The following is a 22,343-nucleotide window of genomic DNA, read 5'->3' as shown; positions in this document are numbered from 1 at the left end:
AGAGAGAGAGAGAGAGAGAGAGAGAGAGAGAGAGAGAGAGAGAGAGAGAGAGAGAGAGAGAGAGAGAGAGAGAGAGAGAGAGAGAGAGAGCAAGTACAGTAGCTGGGCTTAACTTGAGGGGAACTTAATACAAGGGAGCTAGTGAGGGGAGATGTAGCCTTCGGGGAGATGGGAAGGGGCTTCATCTCGCATTCAGCCCTCCATTCCAAAGTCCTCTGTGAACTTGGTGACCTTCAGCAGGTCCTCAGAGTTGACGGTGGGACGTGTGGTGGACAAAGAGCGCAACATGTCCGACTGGAAGAGACAAGAGGATGCGTTCAATTTGGCTCGCTTGTTCCCTCATTCCCTGTTACATTTATAGTGAACACCAAATAGGACACTATTTAGGGAATAAGTACAGTATAGGGGAAATTCTGAAACTAATTATGTGCCGGAAATCCATCAACGTGACGTGTATTGGTCACACAAACAAGCTGACGTGCTAATTTATGTATCTAGTTTTTAAGTTTCAAACTTCATTGTCCCCATCCAAGCATACTATCGTCTATCCTAAGGAAGGTGTGTGCCGAACCAAAGGGACCGTCTCTATTGGATGAATCTGATGACAACGAAAACCCCAATGCATCATGGGATATAGTGCAGAGATAAGTCACCCTGGGCATTTAAATGTTTTATTATACTGTGTGTGTGTGCATGTGTGTGTGTCTCACCATGCATACTATGGGCTCCAGCAGCTTGTCACTAGGCACGTCCATCCAGGTCAACTCTATGGCATCAGGGTCCCCCGGGGAACACGGGGTCAAGAGGTCATCTACCATAAGCTGACTGTTGCTACGTGACGGACCATGCACCTGCAATGCAACAAGGTGACGGGGAACCAAATCATATATTTAACATACAACATGTTACACAACATGTTAGGGCTGTTTGATATGATGATATATGGCGGGGGACGAGAGAAAAATGTCCCTCTGTCGTTCCTATCGCTATTGGACGTTACGGCAGTATTTGACTGCCTTACGTTCACGTGCTCGATGAATACAAAAACAAACATGGAGGAGCCTGAAACAGAACGAAAGTCCCCGCAACTGTCCAAGACTGTTGTGATCTATGTCTAAGGGAAGTGATGAAAACCTTAAACGAGGTTGAAAGATTCTTTAGCATGCGGATAGGTGGAACTCGTTCTGGACAGCCGTTGATTTTGATGATCATGTCTGACAGAGGGTTGGGCTTCTCAGCATAACACTACGGTGTGCGGCCAGTTTATATACAACATTGCTGATTATAACACTTGTAAACAACAACGGTACTAAAAAAGGATCACAAGGTTGCCGTGTGTCATAACAGGCCCTCTCCTTCCTAGAACACTATGCCCAAAAAAATTGTATAGTGTTCAAGGCCCAGCTGAAACCGTGGCCTCACTTACACTTCAGCAACGGAGCCGTGGAGGAGCCTAGTTACGACGAGTACTTATTTTTGTCTATTGGAGATTTATGAAACTGTGTTTTTCTATTTGTTTTTGATATTTTATATATTGATTTTGTACTGTTTTTGTTTGCTGGCTGCAGTACTGGAGATTTCTGAAACGGAGTGAGGTTTACTTTTTGTATTTTATAATCATATAATTATTTTGTTTATTGGCTGCTGAATAATCTGAAACTTGAAAAGGTATTGTTCACTTTAATATTGATTAAGTTTAATATCAAATTATTATTTATTATTTTAATTATTATTTATTTATTATTTATTTATTTCTCATGTGTGACAGTTCTGCTCAATGAACATCAAAATAGAGGACAAAAGAGGAAGTGTAAGTGTTTTTGTATTTAGTTGACAGTAGTCAGGTGGCATGTGGTTGTTTTGTGTAGACATTTGTTTCATAGAATTGACAGAAAACATACCATTTTGTGATATTTATCGTTATCGAGATATAAAATGACCCATATCGTTATAGAAGATTTACACCATATCGCACAGCCCTACAACATGTGGAGCAATATTGCTTACAGGAATCCAGGTTGTTATAAAATCATTTCATTTAATAATTTGTGAAAGTTCAACCAAACCACCAAAATTTAGAGCTTAAGCCCAAGCGATCTTCCCTTTGCATTTTTAGTGCAACCCAAAAAATGAATCAAGACATATTATTGTTTTAACAGGGCAAAGCACGCGGCTAGCTTCAGACAGGACTCAATTTAAAAACAAATATTTCACACAATATCTGCAGACAAACCTGGGACAAAAAGACAAGCCCACCTTTTTGAAGTGGGTGGCCGACTGGACCTTCCTGACGGGCTGCATGAGGGCGTCCCGCACGATGACGCTGATGTCCGCCCCTGAGTAGCCCTCCGTCTTGTGGGCCAGCTGTCGCAGGTCGGGCTCGGTCAGGCTGTGGGGCGTGTTGCCCAGGTGGAGGCGGAACATCTGGGACCGGGCAGGCTCCTCCGGCAGGGGGATGTAGATGCGCTTCTCGAACCTGGGGGCCGGAGAACACGCGGCCGGCGTTGTATCAGACGACCCTATTAGCTTTGAAAAAGACAATGACAATGCAAAAAAACACAGCAGGAAGGAAGCCGGGGTGATGATTTCTAGTTGGCTCAGGTGTACACGCTGGCTCTAAACCCTTCCAGGCGGCCACTGACCTTCTCCGGATGGCGGCGTCCAGCACCCAGGGTATGTTGGTGGCTCCAAGCACCAGGATCCCATCGTTGTTGTTCCCAACCCCTGGGAACAAACACAACACCCACCTCTTTGGGTTGACACGCTTCCTCTCTCTGAGATGTGCCATTATATATCGTCTGCTGGTGGTTCTGTGTGTGTGTGTTGGGTGCTGTGGAGGGTTTTTATCAACCTTCTGAACCACCTTGGATTCTGCGTGTGTGTGTGTGTGTGTGTGTGCACATAAGGTGGTGACGAGTTCACCCACCTTGCATCTGAACCAGGAACTCGGTCTTGATTCGGCGGGCGGCTTCACTTTCATTCTCGTTCCTGGAGCCACACAGTGAGTCCACCTCGTCAATGAAGATGATGGAGGGCTTGTGCTGGCGGGCCAGGTCAAACAGATTCTTCACCAGTCTGCAGAGGGGAGGAGAGAAGGAACAGGACTGTACCCCATGATTGAGAAACTTTTCTGTCCAATTTTGTTTCTTCAAGACTCCTTGAGGAGTCTTTCAGACCTTTTGATTAGCCTACATAATATCCCAAAATATCTCTTTAAAAGAATTGTATTTTAGTATTTCTAAGATAAGCGCACATGACAGACAAAATCTGGACATACTTCTCGCTCTCTCCCAGCCACTTGGACATGAGGTCAGAGGAGGAGACGGAGAAGAAGGTGGAGTTGTTGGCCTCCGTGGCCACGGCCTTGGCCAGGTAGGACTTTCCTGTCCCTGGGGGCCCAAACAGCAAGATGCCTCTCCATGGGGTCCGCTTGCCTGATTTAACAACACAAGCTGAATAGTAAACAGCATGACCACCCAGAAATATTCTGCTCAATTCAATAAAGATTAAATTCCCCTGGGGGATGTATTTTTTGGACTCTGCAGCATGATTTAACAGCATGCTGCAGTTAAAATACATCAGACAACAACTCTCATCGGCCACAACAACCACAAGCAAAACACAGCAAAAAAACTAAATATAAAAATATCCAGGGTAAGTTATTTCACAGCCTCAGCATAATGGGGGTAATATTGCAAAATAAACCCCCAAGAGTCAGGTCAGTCTCTGCACCATCTGGGTGTATTCATATGGCTGAGATCCAGTGATAGATGTAGGGAAGGAGAGAGTGGGGTCAGGCCTCTGCTTCACCTGTGAAGAGGTGGGGGAATTTGATGGGCAGGATGACGGCTTCCTTCAGTGCTTCCTTGGCGCACTCCAGGCCAGCGACGTCATTCCACCGGACGTTTGGCTTCTCCATGACGATGGCGCCTGTGCACAGGGATAGGACACATTCATCACAAATATAAATGAAGCACTATGCATGATGTCTATAAAGGTGTGAAAGTGAAAGTGAACAGGTTAGATCATTTTATGGCAGACATTGGCATGATGATGTGATGGATAATCTCACCCATGAGCTGCTCCTGCAGTTTCTTCTTCTCAGGATTCTCCCCCTCACTGTCACTGTCGCTCCTAGTGCACACGCACACACACAAACACATAATGAGAACTAAACTTCATACAGTCCAGTGTACGACCATGAATCTAGACAGACGGCCTACTTGTCATTGCTTTGAGCCTCCTTGACTGGTTTCTTGCCCTGCTTGTCCTTGTTCTTCAGGTAGTCTTTGAGCTTCTCTGCGCGGTCCAGGTACTGCATGCATTTCCCTCGAATGCTCTCCTTGGCCTTGTCACTATGGGCCTCGTCTGAAGGAGAGGCGAAACCCCGCATAAAATCGGGACAGAGCAGACAGATCATTTATTTGTTTGCAGTTTGTAGCTTGTTTACACAAGCTTTTTATGTAAAGATAGTACTTGTCTGCTAAATTCGATATCAATAACACTGAATAAAAAGTATGAGTAAACATATTTAGGCTATAAGCTTACAGTACTCACATTTGATGGCATGCAAGAAGTACTCCACTGCATGCTGGTACAGGCGGAGGGCCTCTTCATAATTCTTTGCCTTGTCCTCTTCTGTGGCTTTGGTCACGAGGTCAATTGCTTTCTGCCATCAGCATTGCAATGGAAAATGCACAGGTTGACAAATAGTGTTTCAAAGTAGGATTATGGGACAGTGGTGGAGGGGGGATACACAATAACTACAGGAATTCATTATGTATCACTTTCCAAAAATACATTCATTCTTTTTATTATGGTCTATTGAAATAGTAGCTGACAATAAAAATGAGGGTAGTACCAGATATTGCAAGTACTTGTAATAGTAATTGTAATAACGATTATTATCGATTCTTTACGAAAAAGCAGTATACTAACAGATCTCCAGCACCAAATCAGTTGTTTTATAGATAGTCCGGTCAACTTCCACTTACTATTTTAGACTAGGAGGCATATACCGCCTGCCTTGTCGATGTATGAATACATCAATACAAGTGCTAGCATGCTAACGTTAAATACATTGCTTTACACAAGCAAACCTCCCAAATGTATGACCTGTTCATGTTGACATGTGCTGGATGAGAGCTCCACGATGGGTTATTTTACATCGTGGGTAAACACAGGAAAATACCCACACTAGTCTACACCCTGCTAACTCGTCAGTGTCACGCTAGCCTGTCTCCTATAATCCATCGTTGTACCGTGCAGTGTCTCTTTCTATGCTAGCGTATTGGTGACGGACCTGTAGTGTTGACGTTGTCATTTCATCTCACTGTTCCGCTATCCAAGCGAATATATTATATTCCCTCTGATTACACCTGAAATCCGCCTGTTAACTTGACTGGATGCTCAAAGGGCAGTCGGCTCTTGACATGACAACAAGTGCACACAATGATGACAGCCTCCCTTTGCTCAGCACAGCAGCGAGTCGTCTGGGAAAGGCAACAACACTACGTCGATTTACGGTTTGGACATGGACATATCAAACGGGTGCTGCCACCCAGCGGCCACGGTATTATATCATATTAGATGCAACTTTTTTGAATTCAAAATAAAAATGTATACTATACGTCTGGAATAAAAACATAATCACTGATCGTTTTGCAATAGTTTTATTAGTATCTATGTATCTACATTTGAAGTTGTTACAATTATATCATACATTGCATACTGGTTGTCAGAAAAGATGGTACTTAAAATAAGTCTACGTTGCATAATAAAGAGATTTGCAGCAGCACACATTCAGCTTCTGGCGCTTTCTGCAAGATGATTGTGTTGCACGCAACAACTTTGGTTTGGATGCCATTATCTGAAGCATTGTTTTGCATTTAGAAAGGATCATTGGAAAAGCATATATAGTCACCAGTTTAAATTAATTGATTGGCTTAGGTGTCAAAGCAGACACAAGTGAAAGCCTTTGACTTAAAGATGTTTTACCAGGTGCAGGTGAAGATGTTAATGCCCTTATTCTAATATAAATGTTATCTCCGAGTTAAATACAAGTGACCTACAATCACTATAGTGTAGACCTCCTTTCAGAAAAAATATATATAACATAATTGGTGGCATAAATGTAGATCTAAGCTGCCTTAAATAAGTGAGATTATGCAGAGCATCTTAGAATTTATTTTTTTAAAGATTATTGTATGTGATGGACTAGTCATGTATGTCCAGATAAAATTATTAATAATGTACCTTTGCATGAAATATGAAGGACACAGAATGTCTCCAAAGAAGATGATGATGATAGGACAATAGGAAACATTAACTGAGAGTTAATGTGGGGGCAATGGGATGAGTTTATCTACATTCAAGCTGCGTTCCACTTCACAATTCAGGTCTTGTAACAGACAACAAAATAGTAGAATTCAAAGAAGGTACACGTTATCAAATGATATCAAAATTGAATAAAATAAATACAGTTCTATGCAGTTCCCGGGGCAATGTATGCATTTTAGAAAGGAGGAATGATAATTTCTTATGAGCAATATTTCTCTTGGAGAAGTTTTATTTGTTTAATTATAATCTATAAATAGTTTTAGGTTGAGGCTGCATTGGATTGTCATGCAGTAGAAAGGAATGTGTAAATTAGCATTGACAATAAATGTTTAACTGCAAATATCCTTAAGCATCTTTGTTTAGCATTTTCTACAGCCTAAGCAAGATTACCCTTGGAATGTGATTGATAAAATATATATCCTATATGAAATACTGCGCTTAAGGTTTAAAGGAATTATAATCTCAGCAGAGTTCATTTTAAATACGATATCATGAAGTCATGCTTACATATGGCATACATTTGTACATATAAAAGAAACATACAAAATTAAAACCAAGATACATATTTACATAGTGAGAGTATTAGGATTGCTGTGTCGCATGTCAAAAGCGTGTATAGTTGTGTCATATTGATGGTAAAAACAAAGGAATACTTAAAAATGATCAAAATTGACTAAATGGGAAAAAGGCACTGTTGGCAATCCAAATTACACCAGTAGTTTAGGATAATGTGATAACACGTTGAGTGTTTAACAACCCATGCACAGAAGTATTAAAACACTTTCACGCAAGTAAAAGTGACCATGTAAAAAAACACTCACTCACAAGATCAATCTGCATGCAAAATCTATAAAAGCAAACATACAATATACACAAACTTCTCTCACTCTCTCTCTTGCGGTACACATGGTCTAGCAGAGACAGAAACAGTGTACTGAGAAACTGCCCGCTATCAAAGGCTTTACTGGAATTCTAGGCATAAATGAAACATTAACAAACCGTTCAAAACCGGTTGTATATATATATATATATTTATATATATATATCAAAATTTTCTGAAATAGTCCTTCTTTTCCTGTATACTTTTGAGTGGTGCTAAACACATTTTTAAACAACACTGTGCACATTTATTTCCTACAGTTACCTTAAAGGCTTTATGGAATATTTTCTGAACAGCTCTTTAGTTTCTACCACCATTTGGTTCCTACTCCCTACATAATGTCATGAAACAGATGAGATCTATAAAGACATGAACCTTGTTCCTGTGTGGAATGCCCATGCAGCACCCAACCCTACAAGAATCACTTATGGTTCCTTGACCTTGCCAGCGACAGTTTACCAGCAGGTCAAAGCCAAGGGATGGAAGAGAAGGCACTTTTTTTTTTCTCTTTAGACAAACATTGACTCCTAGATCGACAATTCACACAAACTTAGCTTCTCCGTTGCCTCTTCTGATGCCTCTGTACACTATGTAGGTTTAAAAAAATATTTATATATAATATTTCATTTGTTTTGGGGCGGGGAGGAGGGTGCGGGGGGGCACTACCCCACGATGGTTGTCGGCTGACCTCGTCGGGGCTAGCTTACGTCAGCAGGCCCATGCGCGTCAGCTTGGCCGATAGGAATGAGTGGAGGACAAACACTACTGGCTTCGGCCCGGAGTGAAGGTCAAACACCTGAAGGGTGAAACAGAAGGAGGACGGGGTGGGATTCAACGGGTTGCAAGACGGAAAGACAAGGATGAACAGAGTAAGGGGTTACATGGGGTAATGGAGACAGAGTGGACGAAGCGAGACAGAGAAAGAGAGATCTACATTAGATGAATGTAAAGCAAGCTGATGTCAACATCATACAGACTGCAACACTATGGGACTTAAGCCACAACTTCAAGCTGTAAATGTTATTTGATGTTAATGCAGATTCTTTTGTTTGTTTTTAAATACATGTTCTCCGTGTTTGTTGTCATCCTCCATGGATTTCACCTTGTGCCCTTTTGTTTTGTTTACCAAGTTCAATTAAAAAATTCAAGCAGTTGGGGAAGCTGAGCATTCCCCCATAGCAGCGAAAAGATCACCCTGGTTACTGAGTTAGACGTACCATTTCTCCCTCCGGACCCCCAAAGTCAAGGTAAAGGTTGCGGATCCCGTCGTCAGCCGACATCCTGAGCTTCTCAAAGGGGTACCTGTACAGCACGGCGCCCCCGCCGGGCTCGGACGGCTCCCGACACACTGTGAACCCCTTCTCGTAGTGCAGGGTCAGACGCACGTCCTGGCTGCTCAGTGTGCACCCTGAGCGGGGAACAGGACAGAAGAGGTTTAAAATAGAGTACGGCAGCAGCTGGTTAAAAAAAAATAAGGTTGTTGTTGTGCTTATGGTTTGGCTTAAAAGAAAGAGAAAGAGAAAGACAGAGAGAGAAAAGCCATCAAATGAAAAACAACTGTGATTGCAGAACAGGCTGACAAAGCATTTACAGTAACTCTGAATTCTCCTGTCCTCCCACTGTGTTTAGTGGTAATGAGAGGGAAGTGGTAAAAAAAAAAGAGAACTATTGCCTTTGGACTATTGTTTTCTCTGCAACAAACCATTGTGTAGAAAGATTGTCTGGCCCCAGGGCACTTCTTACTGCTTGCCAATTATATTTCATCATGGCCACACAACCCATTGGGAGAGTTTGCAGCAGCACACATGAGTGATATTAACCAGTTCAGACAAAAAAAAACAACCTCAATATGAAGTTTTGGATGTCCGTTTTTTCCAAATTTAACATACACAACTTCTTGTGAGAGCACAATGTAGTATCCCTTAAGTTAAAAACAAACTACTACAACCTTGCTTATCTATGATTCAATAGGATTTGCAAACATGTCGCAACAAGAGTTCAGTATCCATCTGCTAAGAAGCCATTATGGGGTTATCAATCTAGCACAGCAATGTAGTTCAACCACCCACAGCTTATGTTTATTGCAAATATGATCTAAATCATAGATCTCCTATCAAGAACCCAAGCAGTATGTATCTAGCTCAGTGCAGACACAAACAGAGATAACCCTGTGAGTGTGTACACATATGGTTCCACCAAAATACAAAGATGTAGGTACCGACATATATAATACAACACTTCAACAACACATTTTAAATCTGTATACATATACAATATACCCCACCACACACACAAACAACCCCATTTCCTACCCTCTGCGTACAAGCACAGAGATATAACAGTACTCAGCCACTAAAATAATGCATACACACATACACACAGAGCAAATGATGGGACACACATGCAGAAACACAGCTGCATCCAGGAGGCCTTAGACACACAAAAGGGATGTTTTTTCCACCAATGGAAAACACCCAACCAAACGTAGTGCTGTTTATTCAGCTAACATAATGTCATATTTGTAATTTCAAGGCAAAGCTGAAACATCCGTGTTTTGAATGTTTCATGTGATGTTTAATTTCAAAGATCCTATGTTTCTCAGTCCTGTTTGTTTGTATTGATAATGGATTTTGACCCGGATGCATTAACAGACCACATTACAGTGTCAGCACATGCACCACCCCCCACCCCTCACATAGGCAATGAGACGGACTTGAGGCTTCATCAAAAGGCATAAAAGCCCTAGGAGGCTGTTCACCTCATGAAAGGTGGGTGTGCACTGGAACATAACGGTTTCTATTTCTACACACAAACACACACACACACACACACAAGTAGAATATTGAATAGCACCACAACACAAACATGCAAATTCACACACACAGGTTGTGCTCACCAATGGACACTTCCTTGATGAGCTCGGCAGCGGCATGGCCCCCCTGCACCAGGGCCCGTGTCCATGACGACAGGTCCCAGTGGGTCTCCACCCGGAAGAGGTGGGACTCGATGCCCCGGCCAGTGCCGGTCCGTGTGGCAAACACCAGGTCAGCCCCCTGGGCAGGGGAGCTCCGGGCACTACCTGAATGGACAAGCCTGAGGAGAGAGGAGGGGAGAGAGGGAGGAAGAGAGAGGGAGGATGAGAGAGAGGGAGGAAGAGAGAGAGGGAGGATGAGAGAGAGGGAGGAAGAGAGAGGGATGGGGGAAGAGAGAGGGAGGATGAGAGAGGGAGGAAGAGAGAGGGAGGATGAGAGAGAGGGAGGAAGAGAGAGAGAGGAAGAGAGAGAGAGAGGGAGGAAGAGAGAGAGGGAGGAAGAGAAAGAGAGAGAAGAGACAAGAGAGGGAGTGAGGAGAGAGAGATAAAGAGAAGAGACAGAGAGAGAGAGAGCGAGAGAGAGCAGAGACAAGAGAAGATGTGAGTGAATGAGTGAGTGAGTGAGTGAGTGAGTGAGAAAGATGGATACATATTTGTCAGGTTCCACTGTGAAGGGCAGGAAAGAGAGGCCAGGGAAAGATAACACGTGGGGGCGGGAACAGAGAAACACTAAAATAAACGTTGTTTTTTTACTAAAATTCACGTTTCTCATTATTTTTAATTGGTAATGATTTTGAGTGTTTCTCTGCTTCTATCCTCAATATATATTCCATTATCAATGTCTGCATGATCAATCTGTGGTCACATAACAATAACAGTAGGTTTACGTCTCATCCGTTCATAGCTCAGCGGGCAGCGAGGGTCTTCACCTTGTGGCCAGTAGTGGGTGGGTGAGAAGCGGCATGGACCAGGACTCTCGACTCCAAGGCACCGACTCAAACAGCAAGATGTCCTTCTCTGTCAGCGCCATGACGATTGGCCTGAACTGCTGCCGCCCACCTTCCAGCTGGACCTTTAGGAGCCAGGCACACACACACACACACGAGAGGTGGCTCTCAGAAACCATCTGTTTGTTTACCGTGAGTCATCCAACATGGCCTCATTATGCAGCGTCAGAAGAAATAAGGCCTGTTTTTTTAAGTGCGTGTCCATGTGCGTGCTCGTGTGTGTATCCAAAAGGTGTGTGTGATGAAAAACATGAGGGAGGTATCCCCTGTGTGTGTGTGTGTGTGTGTGTGTGTGTGTGTGTGTGTGTGTGTGTGTGTGTGTGTGTGTGTGTGTGTGTGTGTGTGTGTGTGTGTGTGTGTGTGTGTGTGTGTGTGTGTGTGTGTGTGTGGCATGTGAACAACTACATCCTAGGAGTGTGTTGGTAAGGCTGACAGCTTAAGTAGGTGGGCTGAGAGGAAGTATTTAATGGAATGTAAACTCCTCCAGGTCTTTTTTTGAGTGCTTCCTGTTTAAAACCAAGAGCAGCGCCTCGCCTAGGTAAATACAAACCCACACAAGTCCACACGTCCCACACCACACTCAACCAATACAGCAGCCCAGTTGGCATGACTTGTATTCCCCATACCGGATTCCCATTTACGGGCCGAAAGCTACCCCTGGTTATTTTCCAAATTGTTCAAGTCTATCCTGGCAAATGCTGTAAGTGCTAAGTACTTGGAACATTTGTCTTCAGGGCTTGCCCATGACAGGTTTGGAATATGTTTTTTCCCGAAGAAAGACAAAGTCATGCGCTGACACAGTGCTGCCAATGCTGCTTAACCTGGTGAATGCGTTTTGGTTCATTCATTATGTTATGAGAATGCCAGCTGTCTCCAGGATTTGAAACAATAGATGTCGAAGTAATATAGAAATCTAAATGATACATAGTAATGAATGACCTGGAATTAGTGGATATTTAAATGACAGACAATTTAAATATTTGTTATATTTTTATCAATATCTCTCTGCAGGGGCTGCAATATACCCTACCCTTTGTTTTTCTGTGTTTATTTTGGTACCAAGAAGGAAGAAGGAAACATAGTAAAAGGAACGGGTGGAGGAGGAGGAGGAGGATTTGATTGGAGGAGGCGTGATTTTTGACAGTGCCTTCAATGCTCTATACACCGGCATTGATCATTCACAACTCCGCCGCCTGCAGTTAGTTCAAAACTCAGCCGCCCGACTCCTCACCTGTACAAAGAAGCGCGATCACATCACCCCAGTCCTCGCATCGCTCCACTGGATCCCCATCCGCTACCGCATTGATTTCAAAGTTCTTCTGACTGTCTACAAATCCCTCCATGTTCTGGCCCCCACCTACCTCTCTGATATTCTCCACCACCACATCCCATCTAGAGCACTACGGTCAGCTGACCAACTATTGTTGGAAGTGCCCAGGACCAGGCTAAAAACCAGGGGGGACAGAGCCTTTGCAGTAGCAGCTCCCAGACTCTGGAACTGCCTACCCCCACACATCCGGGCAGCCCAGTCTCTTAATATTTTTAAATCAGTTAAAGACCCACCATTTTTCACTGGCCTACGATTAGTGTTTCCTTTTTTTTTGCTTTATTTTAACTCCTAACGTCATTGTCTTTTAACCCTTCCTTTTTTTTTTTTCTTTCTTTTTTGCCTTAGGTCATTTTCTATGAGCACTTTCTGTGAAGCACTTTGGTTGCGGCTCAGCCGTCTGTAAATGTGCTATATAAATAAAATTTGACTTGACTTGACTTGAGGAGGAGGAGGAAGGGTTACCTGTTCGGCCATCCAGCCGATGTGCTTGAGGTTGGGGTGGGAGGAGGAGGAGGCGACCGTGGCCCCCAGGTAGGCGTTGATGTGGGCCAACACGTGCGGGAGCATCGCGGCAATGTTGGTGTGGATGGCGGTGAACCAGGAGTTGGCGGTGGGCGCATCCTTGCAGCGCAGCACCACCGTGTGCTGCCCGTCGGGGGAGTGCAGCTCCAGCAGCCTGCAGCGCAAAGGAGAGGAGTGAGACCCTGGACAGCTACAGTTATAGATCCAGCATTTTCTGAGAGAGGTTCTCCCACAGTTAAAGAGGCCCTGGATGGATGGACACGTTTTATTCTTGGGAGTTTGTAGTTAATTTTGAAGAACTGTAACATAAATGTAATGAATGAAAGAAACTTATTTTAAATACCAAATCAAAACACATTTAAAACCAATTATTATCAATGATTTCTAAGAAAAATCTAAATCTAAAGAAATCTAAAGTATGATGGCAAACGACTTCAAATCTGGGTTATCGGGAGTTTCAAGTGCTTTCGCTTCATATTTGTATCGACCAATCATGTTGCTGGAGGTGGAGATCTGTAAAAGCGTAAATGTTAGCCTAAAATAACCGCGCAAATAACCCTATTTTCATGCACTAGCACAAATATATTTCTTACTAGATTCATTATGGCTCCTCCCAGAACATAGTACATACATAGTGCTACAACATAGTACAATTGCTGTATCCGAGATCACTGTTGATACAAATGCCGGCATCCTGCCACACCTACACGCCCACATATGCAGGCATTTGTCACACACACACACACACACACACACACACACACACACACACACACACACACACACACACACACACACACACACACACACACACACACACACACACACACACACACACACACACACACACACACACACACACACACACACTTTGGATCTCAGACCTGTTCTCCAAGTCCGGCATGGTGAGGTTCCTGCTGATGAAGCACATCTTCAGGCCGATCACCTTCCTGTCCCGGGGGCCAGAGGAGCTGCTGTGCTTGGGCGAGCCGGAGTCCTCACTGCCACTGCAGTTGGGGGACTGCGGACGGACGCCGTCCCAAGGCAGGTCGGCCACCAGGGACGGCTTCTTGAACAGCGGCGACACCTCGCGGATGTACTTCACTGTTGGCAGGGGGAGAGAGAGAGAGACACACAGTGAGATACAGCTGGCAAGGGGGATTCTTTATGTGGGAGCAGATGGAGATGATGGCTGTCCCCAGTTTGAAACAATTTTGGTTGATTTCTTACGAATACCTGCGCTGGTTCAATAAACAAAGCCAGAAACATAATGACACAAATTGAAAAATAAAATCAAAACAAACCATATTCAATAAAAGAAAAATAGAAAATTAGATTGTACTTCAACTAATTTGCCCTGCTGCAAATCTATGATTTGCAGCAAAATCTATGATTTTTTTGCTGTGGTCATTGAAAGATTGGCTTAAAATTCCCTCAGTATTTGGAAAATCTTAATATGCTTTTGGTGATTGTGTATAAAGGGGCCAACAATGCCATTTGTTCTAGGTTAAAAAAAAAAAAGCTTTAGAAAATGCTGTTCTTAAAAACAAAATGGTCGTCAGAAGGACTGAGGAAGGACAGGAAATCACTATTATGTTCTAAAAAGATATACGGGTCCTCTGTGGGGAGCATACATGGAAAAACAACTTGGCACTACAGCTGCAGAAGACTTGGCCCCGGCCTCAGTTATGCAGAAGAATGGACCCTGCTTCAATATAATACATCTAACTTTCCAAACTTGGTTTCCCGTGGTCCGTTCAACCAATCCCACATCCACTCTGACAAACCACAGCCGCCACACACTCTCTCCTTCACGCACACACACACACGCACAGAGTCCTTTCTAACACTTTCTCCCTCTCTCAACCCTCTGTCTGTGTGTGTGTGCATGTGTGTGTGTGTGTGTAAGAGAGAAAGTGTTGGCCTGCTGGGTTAGTCTACTCTGTCTGAAATCCGAGCCCCGGCTTTGAGGCGGTGAGGTCATCCTTCAATGCAGACTGTGATAGGTTTGTGGACTTAAATGGTTCTAACGTCTTAAGGCAACCTATTTGATAAGTGCTGGTGTGTGTGTGTGTGTGTGTGTGTGTGTGTGTGTGTGTGTGTGTGTGTGTGTGTGTGTGTGTGTGTGTGTGTGGCAGAAATTTGAAAAAAGACAAAAGTAAAAGTGCATGTGTGCACTTGGGACGGAGACCGTACATTTGCTTTCTTGTGTCCTTGTGGATTCGAATGAGACTTCAGTTAAAACCAGAGTTATCAGTATCAATGCAAGAGAGAAAAACAAAAACGGCTATAGAAATGAGCGCTATATATAAACCTGTGTACTGGGTCTTTGCATGCTGCTTAACGATCTTTCATTAAGTCCATGACTCGCAGCTTAAAGCACTGCTGGAATTATCATGTGGCCGCGGGCCAACAATCCAAACGTCATTCCCTGGCCTCCCTTACCACATTGGTCATACACACACATACCATCACTGCTGCATATGCAAGCGGTTTTGGATGGAAGGAAACAGCGTGCACACAAAAACGTGTGTGTGTGTGTGTGTGTGTGTGTGTGTGTGTGTGTGTGTGTGTGTGTGTGTGTGTGTGTGTGTGTGTGTGTGTGTGTGTGTGTGTGTGTGTCAATGACAGCTATGGATTCCAGGGCAACAAGCATGTGTCTCTACCGATGAATTAACAGATTCTTGTTACATTGAATTAACATTCTTCAAAATGTTACATTGTTAACTAATGTTACTTCCAGCCACCATCTCATCATATTTCAAACTGAATATTGGTCGTTGTCCCGCTGACAGATTAGCTGCTACAACTAGCCATGGTTATGACTCTATGCCTAGTTTCACTGCTACGATGACGACCACTGCAGTTACTATGGAAATGACTATGGAAATTAGGAATAATAAGTCTGCAGCTATTCTACCGAACCACTAGTAACAACTTCTAAATTCACTGCTACTTAGGAGAACTAAGTTTGCAACAATGCTATCATACTTGCTAATTTGAAAGAGAAAGTTAAATAATGATGTCACATCATCTATGACTAATCCACATAATTATAATAATTTTTTAGATGTGTGTGAAGTTTACACATCAGAATCTCGTTTCTCATGACACAGACGGGAAAAGAAAAGTATGGCCGTGGCATTCACCCCTGGAACCACCAGCACTGGGGAATGGCCCTGCATTGCTGTTTTTTGTAGACCGCCAAGACTTGGTAAACCTGCCTTGTGCCAAACATTCACTACGTTGGCTTCATTCGATGTCATCCCAACAAGTAAACACAGCTGGATAATTATTAACCTCTACGACTGGAACATTATTATGCCACGAAGGCCACAGGATTGATATGGGTTATTTTTTTTATCTGCCTTTTTGCCTGTTTTCCAGGCTTTCACATCTGGAAATGATCAAAGTCTATTTTTCTTAAAAGTCGTTATTTTTCTTCCCGGTCTTTCTGGTGTTGGTGAAGATCCTCAGGCCCCACTGTGCCGTCAGTCTGTCTGTCCGGCCGTCTATGCACCTCCCTCAACTATTTGGACACTACCGCCACTACCACTGGGGTTTTTTTCCATTCATTTGAGTTTGTGTGTAGTTTCCTGTCAGTCCATCTCTTCCTCATGTGTTAGTGCGTGCTTTCACTAATGTCTGTCCATCTATGTCAGCACATAGGCCGTGTTCCCTGTCGTGTGCGTGTGTCTGAGTCCCCTCAAGTGCCGTTTAAAGATACCATTAGGTCAACCAGGCCTTCCATTTTGGTTCCACTTCTGATTCTAAGTAGGTCTGCACACAGAGGACTATCAACACTGTGCGTGTGCATGCATGCGTGTGCATGTGTGCAGCTCCCCTCATACTTCACCTACCACAGCAGGGAAAAATTGAAAAGGAAAACAACAAATGATTCAAAAGCCATACTAAAAGTACTAAGTAAAGAGAGCAGAAGAGAGAATATGGGTAAGAAGGCAACTAGATGGTGGAATGGGCCCTCAACATTTACGTGATGTTGGTTGTGGTGAAAGGCCACGTTCAGCCTTCTCGTTTGTCCTTCACCACACACACGCACATAAACCCACACACACATAGCAATAAACCAAACAGAATAATGTTACAGTATGGTTTGAAAAATAAAATGCTTACAGGGCAGTATGTCAGTCAATCAGGCCATCCATTTCCCCTGGTGGTTTGGCCAACACCTCCAGCTGCCCCCCTCCCCCCTTTCCCTGGCTTGGATCCTCTCTCCACTTTCAGTTCCCCGAGCCTTTCTTATGTCTATACTTTATCCACGGAATTCTGCTAACCCCTCCACCCCTTATAGTCCTTCTCTCTTCCCATACCTGCCAGACCCCTAATGAGAACAATGTGTTGGAGCGCTGTGATTGTGTGTGTGTGCGTGTATGCATGTGCGTGCATGCGTGTTGAGGGAGGAGATTCCAGGGGTCAAGTTGAAGTTTACGCATGTGTGCACACTTGGCCCAAAGACGCTTCACGTACACAAGGTCCGCTAGGTTCCCTCTTCCAGTTTATTTACACAGGCCTTCATCCCAATTAAATTCCAAGTAAAAGGCTCCACAGAACCACACCGAGCTGGTTTGGAACTCTATCCCCTTGCCCGCACATGGGCAAGGAAGATCTCTAGCAAAAGACGGAGAAAAGAACGAAAAGCTTGAGGAAGGCAGCAGAACAGTTCTCTTCCTATTGGCTAGGCTCAAACACAACCGTGTGTTTAAGCCTTGCCTATATCGTCCTATAGGCAAGGCTCAAACACAACCGCATTTGGACTGCGGGGACCAAGATAAAATATGGAAAGTGAAATTCAACAGTTGTACAATAAATAATGACGGATGGATGACTCTAACGGCTACCTTGACCCAGAGTCTAGATTATTCCAGAAAGAGCAGATGGTCATAATGACAAGCCAAGGGCAGGCATCTGTCAGTAGGTGCAAGTATGGCGCTGATTCAGCTTTATATTAAAATACATGCAACCTCTTTGTTTGTGCACACACACACACACACACACACACACACTTAGTCACCCGCTATGGGCTTCAAAGCTCATAGACAAACCACATGGTTAAAACCAGAATAATAAAATAACTTTTTCAACTTCAAAAGTCCCGTTCTGCAGCTGGCATCAATAGTGCATTATACTGTCTGAACCACCATACCCGGGCAGTTGGTGGGCTATTCTGAATCATATATCCACAGACCATCATAAAATCGGTCTTAATGCAGGTCCACACACACATCTGCACTCTCATATCGCAGGGATGTGGATGTGATTACACCCTAGGATCTCATGATGTAGTCCTGCCGTCAGTCGCTAATGCTCGGGCCGAGGCGGGAGAGAAAGCTTTTAGTCCCTCTGCTCCTTCGGCTGTGGAATAGTCTCTGTAGAAAGACTTTCAATGCACAAGGATTTTCCTGAGCTCATTGATTTCAACCGATGCTAAATGACACCATGGCTATCATTTATATGTCTTGCAACAATGTTTGAATGATTCCGGAATCCTGTTTAATGATTATTGATCTGACTAACCTTTTTAATCAAGGGATAGCAACACAATAGGTTGAGAGGAGAGTGAATAGTGAAAAAAAAAAAGATGACAGATGGATCCTGTACAGATCATGGATCCTGAGTGTAGATTATTCCAGATGGAGCAGCAAGTCATAATGATGGGCAAAGGGCAGGCATCTGTCATTTGGTTTATGTGTTTATTATAATTCCTTCTCACTTAAACACATGCAATATATTGCATTTACACACATAAATACATGAATGACAGGCGGTAACGTAACGCACAACATCTACCCACACAAAAGCACAAAAAGAAGCAGTTGATAATTTAGGAGGAAACAAATGTTTTTTTGTCTCTAATTTTGTCTCGTACTATAAACAACCAATCAGGGTAACGACGCATGCCTATGAGAACCGAAGTGTTAACGAGTTTTATGAGCCGGAGAAAGTTCAGTGGATATATGTGGCTGTGTTCACTGGGCTGTAACCAGGGGCCCTCTATGTGCTGATACGGGTTAAGAGTGAGTCCCGACTGATATACACTCTCCCGATCTATTTGCAGCTTTATGCAGACTCATGATCTTCGACTCTGCGAAGCGGCGTGAATGGAGACGAGACAAGGGGATAGAAAAGCAACGTGCTCAGCAAAGCCTTGGCCTTTCCAAAAACAAAAGCAACACAGCACCGTTTTCCCGACCCAGGACTGTCCCCGTTTCAGTCAATGACTTCTTTGTCTGCGTTTGTGTCCCCTCTCCCCCCTCCCCCTCCCCCAACATCCCCCCGCGCCACCTCCCTCTCATTTTCTCTTCTTGTGCCTCCAATTACTGTCACAACGGGCTGGTTCCTGTGTCTCCATTTACCCCTGACCATCAGGTTTGCTCACCCCATTAGGACGACAGGGGGCTAGAACTCTGTTGCTTTACCCGATCGTTTGAACACATTGGCCATTATGGACGGCTTCTCTGTCTGTCGGTCGCTCAGTAAGCTGGCCGCAGGACGGGAGGAGAGTCCGCAGCAGTTATGTTTTCAGGGGAACAAGGAGAATATGCTGCAGCTAACTCCTCCTACTCTCTATGAGGTTCTGCAAAGATAGCCTGGTTAAAACTCCCTCCCTGTGAACTACAACGAATTAAGCCTGTCCTAGAACACAATCCTTCCCAATGAGAGGCCCACGCTCCACTCTTCCTCCCTGAAAGAGGTTCCACATTCAACACAATGATGCCCTTTTAACTGATGGTGGCGGTTTGTTCCTTTTTTTCTTCCGGTTTCCGGCTTCTAATCCAATACACATGTGATGAGTGTTGACTGAACTCGGTCACATGAGCAAAACAAAACAAAACTAACCAAGCAAAACTAACCCAACAATCTGAAACCCAATTCTTGCAAAATAAATGCCTCATGCTAAAGCAATAGAGGACTACGCTATGACCTAAAGTGACATCTTCCAACGACTTCTGCGTAGAAGGCCGTTAATGCTTTTTTTTTATTGGCCCAAACGACTTCCTGATTTTACACACCAGCTTACTCATAATATCCAACCTGAATCCTTCTTCTCTCGGAGGTAGGACATACCCAATACAGGACAGTGGCAGGACAGTGTAGCGGTTACAGGGTACCATGTTCACTGTTTCACTCTCTTACAGTAGGGCATTAGTAGTAGGCATCATTCATCAAGATGACCCTCACCCGTGACCAGCTTCTAAATGATCTGTATCTGAAGTCACCTCATTCAAGTTGCTTTGGATAAAGGTATCAGCTTAGATACTTGTCGTGGGTTTTCTTTGAAACACTTGAATATGAATCTGACCTAACACAAGCGTTGTCCGAGACGGTGGGATTCCCAGGTGGGAGATGTCAACTGCTGACCTTTCTCCCTTTTTTGGAGGAACTTCGAGGTCACAAGAGGTCAGGAATGTGGAACACATCAGCTAATTGTCCAACTATCCGGGGTATTTGAGTGTTGTGTGTACCCGTCAATGGGGTCTAGAAAGAAAAACAACCACTTTGTTTTGTCCAGCCGCGGTCATTGGTTCAAATGAGTGTGTCTGTAGGAGACACAGAGAAAAGCTAATGGGAGAGAGCCGGAGAGTGAGTTGTTTAACAATGACAGGCACTTGGCAAATTCCTCCAATCCGAGTCGAGTGCTTAGATCCCTGTCCAATACAGCGGGAAACTGAACCAAGTAAATAGTTCACTTCTGATAGACTACCATTGCATAAATCATTGACAAATCATCATGGCAGCAGAGTTGAATCAATTACACCTCACTACTGCTTAGTAGACAGGGTCCAATAACAAAAAGTAACATTAGGCTACTACTATCCAGATAAATAGACCTATCAGGTTCAGCAAGAGTAGTAATAGGATACACAAATCATGATTATGGCTACACTGGGAAAATCCACTTTTAAGGCCCCAATGAATTGAGATGAATTGAATTTTGTCCGTTTGATAGTCGGTTGTTGTTTGTTTACTTTGCTTGCCCTATGATGATCCAACTCAACCACTTCCTTTATTTTCCCCTGTTGTCCCCCTCTGGCCCCCTCCTTTAGATGCATCAGTGAAACTGTAAGGACTTGTCAAAATGTTCATATTTTAAGCTCATCCAATGCTGTCGACACAATTAAGCCCCACCCACTTTTTTTTGTTGCAAAATAACGTCAACAGTTGTGGACTGGATGCTTGCCTTGTTTACGTTCAAGAGTTCGCTGTCATGCATTGATCCAAACTATTACCCGCAACAACACAAAACACTGCAGCTATACTCAATTCCCGTCGGTGAGCGATTCTATTCTAGAAGTAACCCACACATGTTTTGAAATGTTCTCCAGTCAGTGGGCGTCTCAAACAAGTTCACCGTGCCCTCGTGAGGGCAATGTGCGTTACGTTATACTGGCTATATCGGGCATAATGGCCCCATGCATGCACCACTCATTTGGTAGGCTACATTAGGCTACATTATAAGTAACATACATAAATGGAACCGAAACGGAGGGAGAGAGCGTATAATCTCGGCCTTCGCAAATCCCCGCTGTAGCGTGGGTCAACTTACCCTCGAGCGTCACCTCTTTTCCTGCCTTTTTAAGCGCCTGAACCGCTAAATCATGCGTAGCTTCACGGAGGTCATTGCCGTTCACGGAGAGGATCGCATCGCCCACCCGGAGAGCCCGACTCTGGTCCGCTGCGAGTCCGGGAAAGATCTTGGAGATGAGAATGGGCATTCGGTTCTCCCTGCCGCCCTTGATGCTGATACCCAACCCGCCAGACTCTTGTTTGACAACTCGAACTTTACGCACCGCTTCGGTCGAACCGTCCAAACTAATAGGAATTTCGCCTTGCCGTGAACTAAAACTGGACCCAGGACTGCCGTAACTGGACCCGGGGCTTCCAAAGTCAGAGTTTGCGCCGTTATTTGGGTACTGCTTTGGGCTGTTTACACCATAGGGGCTGCCGTACTGTCCGCGGGTGTTAGCTCCGTGCCCCGGACTGTCGTGGTTCTGGTACGGTTCTTGGCGCGAGTTGGGACCTCGGTTTGGGTTTCCAGAAGCCAAGTTCGAATCGTTTCCGTTTGACATTCCATTCCGTTGGCCTGCAGGGGAGTTGTAATCCAAATGATTGGACCCATGTGCGGTTATCTCCGCTTCGGCCGTTAGAGTAAATGTTTCACGGGTCAGTTCGGCGGCCACTCGGATCCACCGGTCCCGGAGCAAAAGATCCAGTTGGCCGTTTTTGTCCGCTCTGGTCCAAATAGCCATTCTGAACGGCTAGCCTACTCAGAGGCGGGCGGATTTCAGACTAAACTCACCATGAACTTTTTCCTCTTTTCTGAGTGCGCATAAGCGCCAACCAGGCTACACTGGCCGATCGACACACCCACTTACGTACAGCCTGCAGGAAACAAGAGAGGGAAAAAAAACAGTCCCTGAAAAAGAGCAAAGA

At 44.3% G+C, this 22,343-nt stretch overlaps 2 protein-coding genes across 2 annotated transcripts; both read right to left on the bottom strand.

Moving 5' to 3' along the window:
• Positions 1-97: 97 nt before the first annotated feature.
• Positions 98-5,465, bottom strand: vps4a (vacuolar protein sorting 4 homolog A). Its single transcript, XM_084476793.1, has 11 exons — positions 5,303-5,465; positions 4,558-4,669; positions 4,224-4,368; positions 4,073-4,134; positions 3,811-3,930; positions 3,278-3,434; positions 2,927-3,075; positions 2,643-2,724; positions 2,257-2,476; positions 711-851; positions 98-294 (listed from the first exon to the last, which is right to left on the bottom strand). The coding sequence occupies exons 1-11, from the start codon at positions 5,321-5,323 to the stop codon at positions 193-195; spliced, it is 1,311 nt and encodes a 436-aa protein (XP_084332919.1). The 5' UTR covers positions 5,324-5,465; the 3' UTR covers positions 98-192.
• A 199-nt stretch (positions 5,466-5,664) lies between these two features.
• sntb2 (syntrophin, beta 2) lies at positions 5,665-22,289 on the bottom strand. The gene is made up of 7 exons (XM_084477659.1): positions 21,457-22,289; positions 13,775-13,994; positions 12,831-13,044; positions 10,961-11,103; positions 10,116-10,312; positions 8,437-8,627; positions 5,665-8,015 (listed from the first exon to the last, which is right to left on the bottom strand). Exons 1-7 carry the CDS (start codon positions 22,157-22,159, stop codon positions 7,923-7,925), a joined length of 1,761 nt encoding a protein of 586 aa, XP_084333785.1. The 5' UTR covers positions 22,160-22,289; the 3' UTR covers positions 5,665-7,922.
• Between the last annotated feature and the right edge of the window lie 54 nt (positions 22,290-22,343).

Source organism: Micromesistius poutassou (genome assembly GCF_964030765.1).
Source record: "Micromesistius poutassou genome assembly, chromosome: 13".
NCBI lineage: Eukaryota > Metazoa > Chordata > Actinopteri > Gadiformes > Gadidae > Micromesistius > Micromesistius poutassou.
This window is presented reverse-complemented; position numbering and strand designations above follow the sequence as displayed.

Excerpts from the sequence above, each read along its gene's own strand:
- vps4a (XM_084476793.1), bottom strand. The coding sequence starts at position 5,323 with ATGACAACGTCAACACTACAG. Across the intron at positions 4,670-5,302 it reads TGACAACGTCAACACTACAG|AAAGCAATTGACCTCGTGAC; the intron begins GTCCGTCACCAA and ends TGCTGATGGCAG. Across the intron at positions 295-710 it reads TGGAGCCCATAGTATGCATG|TCGGACATGTTGCGCTCTTT; the intron begins GTGAGACACACA and ends TGTCTCTTCCAG.
- sntb2 (XM_084477659.1), bottom strand. The coding sequence starts at position 22,159 with ATGGCTATTTGGACCAGAGCGGACAAAAACGGCCAACTGGATCTTTTG. Across the intron at positions 13,995-21,456 it reads AAAAGAGGTGACGCTCGAGG|TGAAGTACATCCGCGAGGTG; the intron begins GTAAGTTGACCC and ends CCCTGCCAACAG. Across the intron at positions 13,045-13,774 it reads ATGCCGGACTTGGAGAACAG|GCTGCTGGAGCTGCACTCCC; the intron begins GTCTGAGATCCA and ends TTTGCGCTGCAG.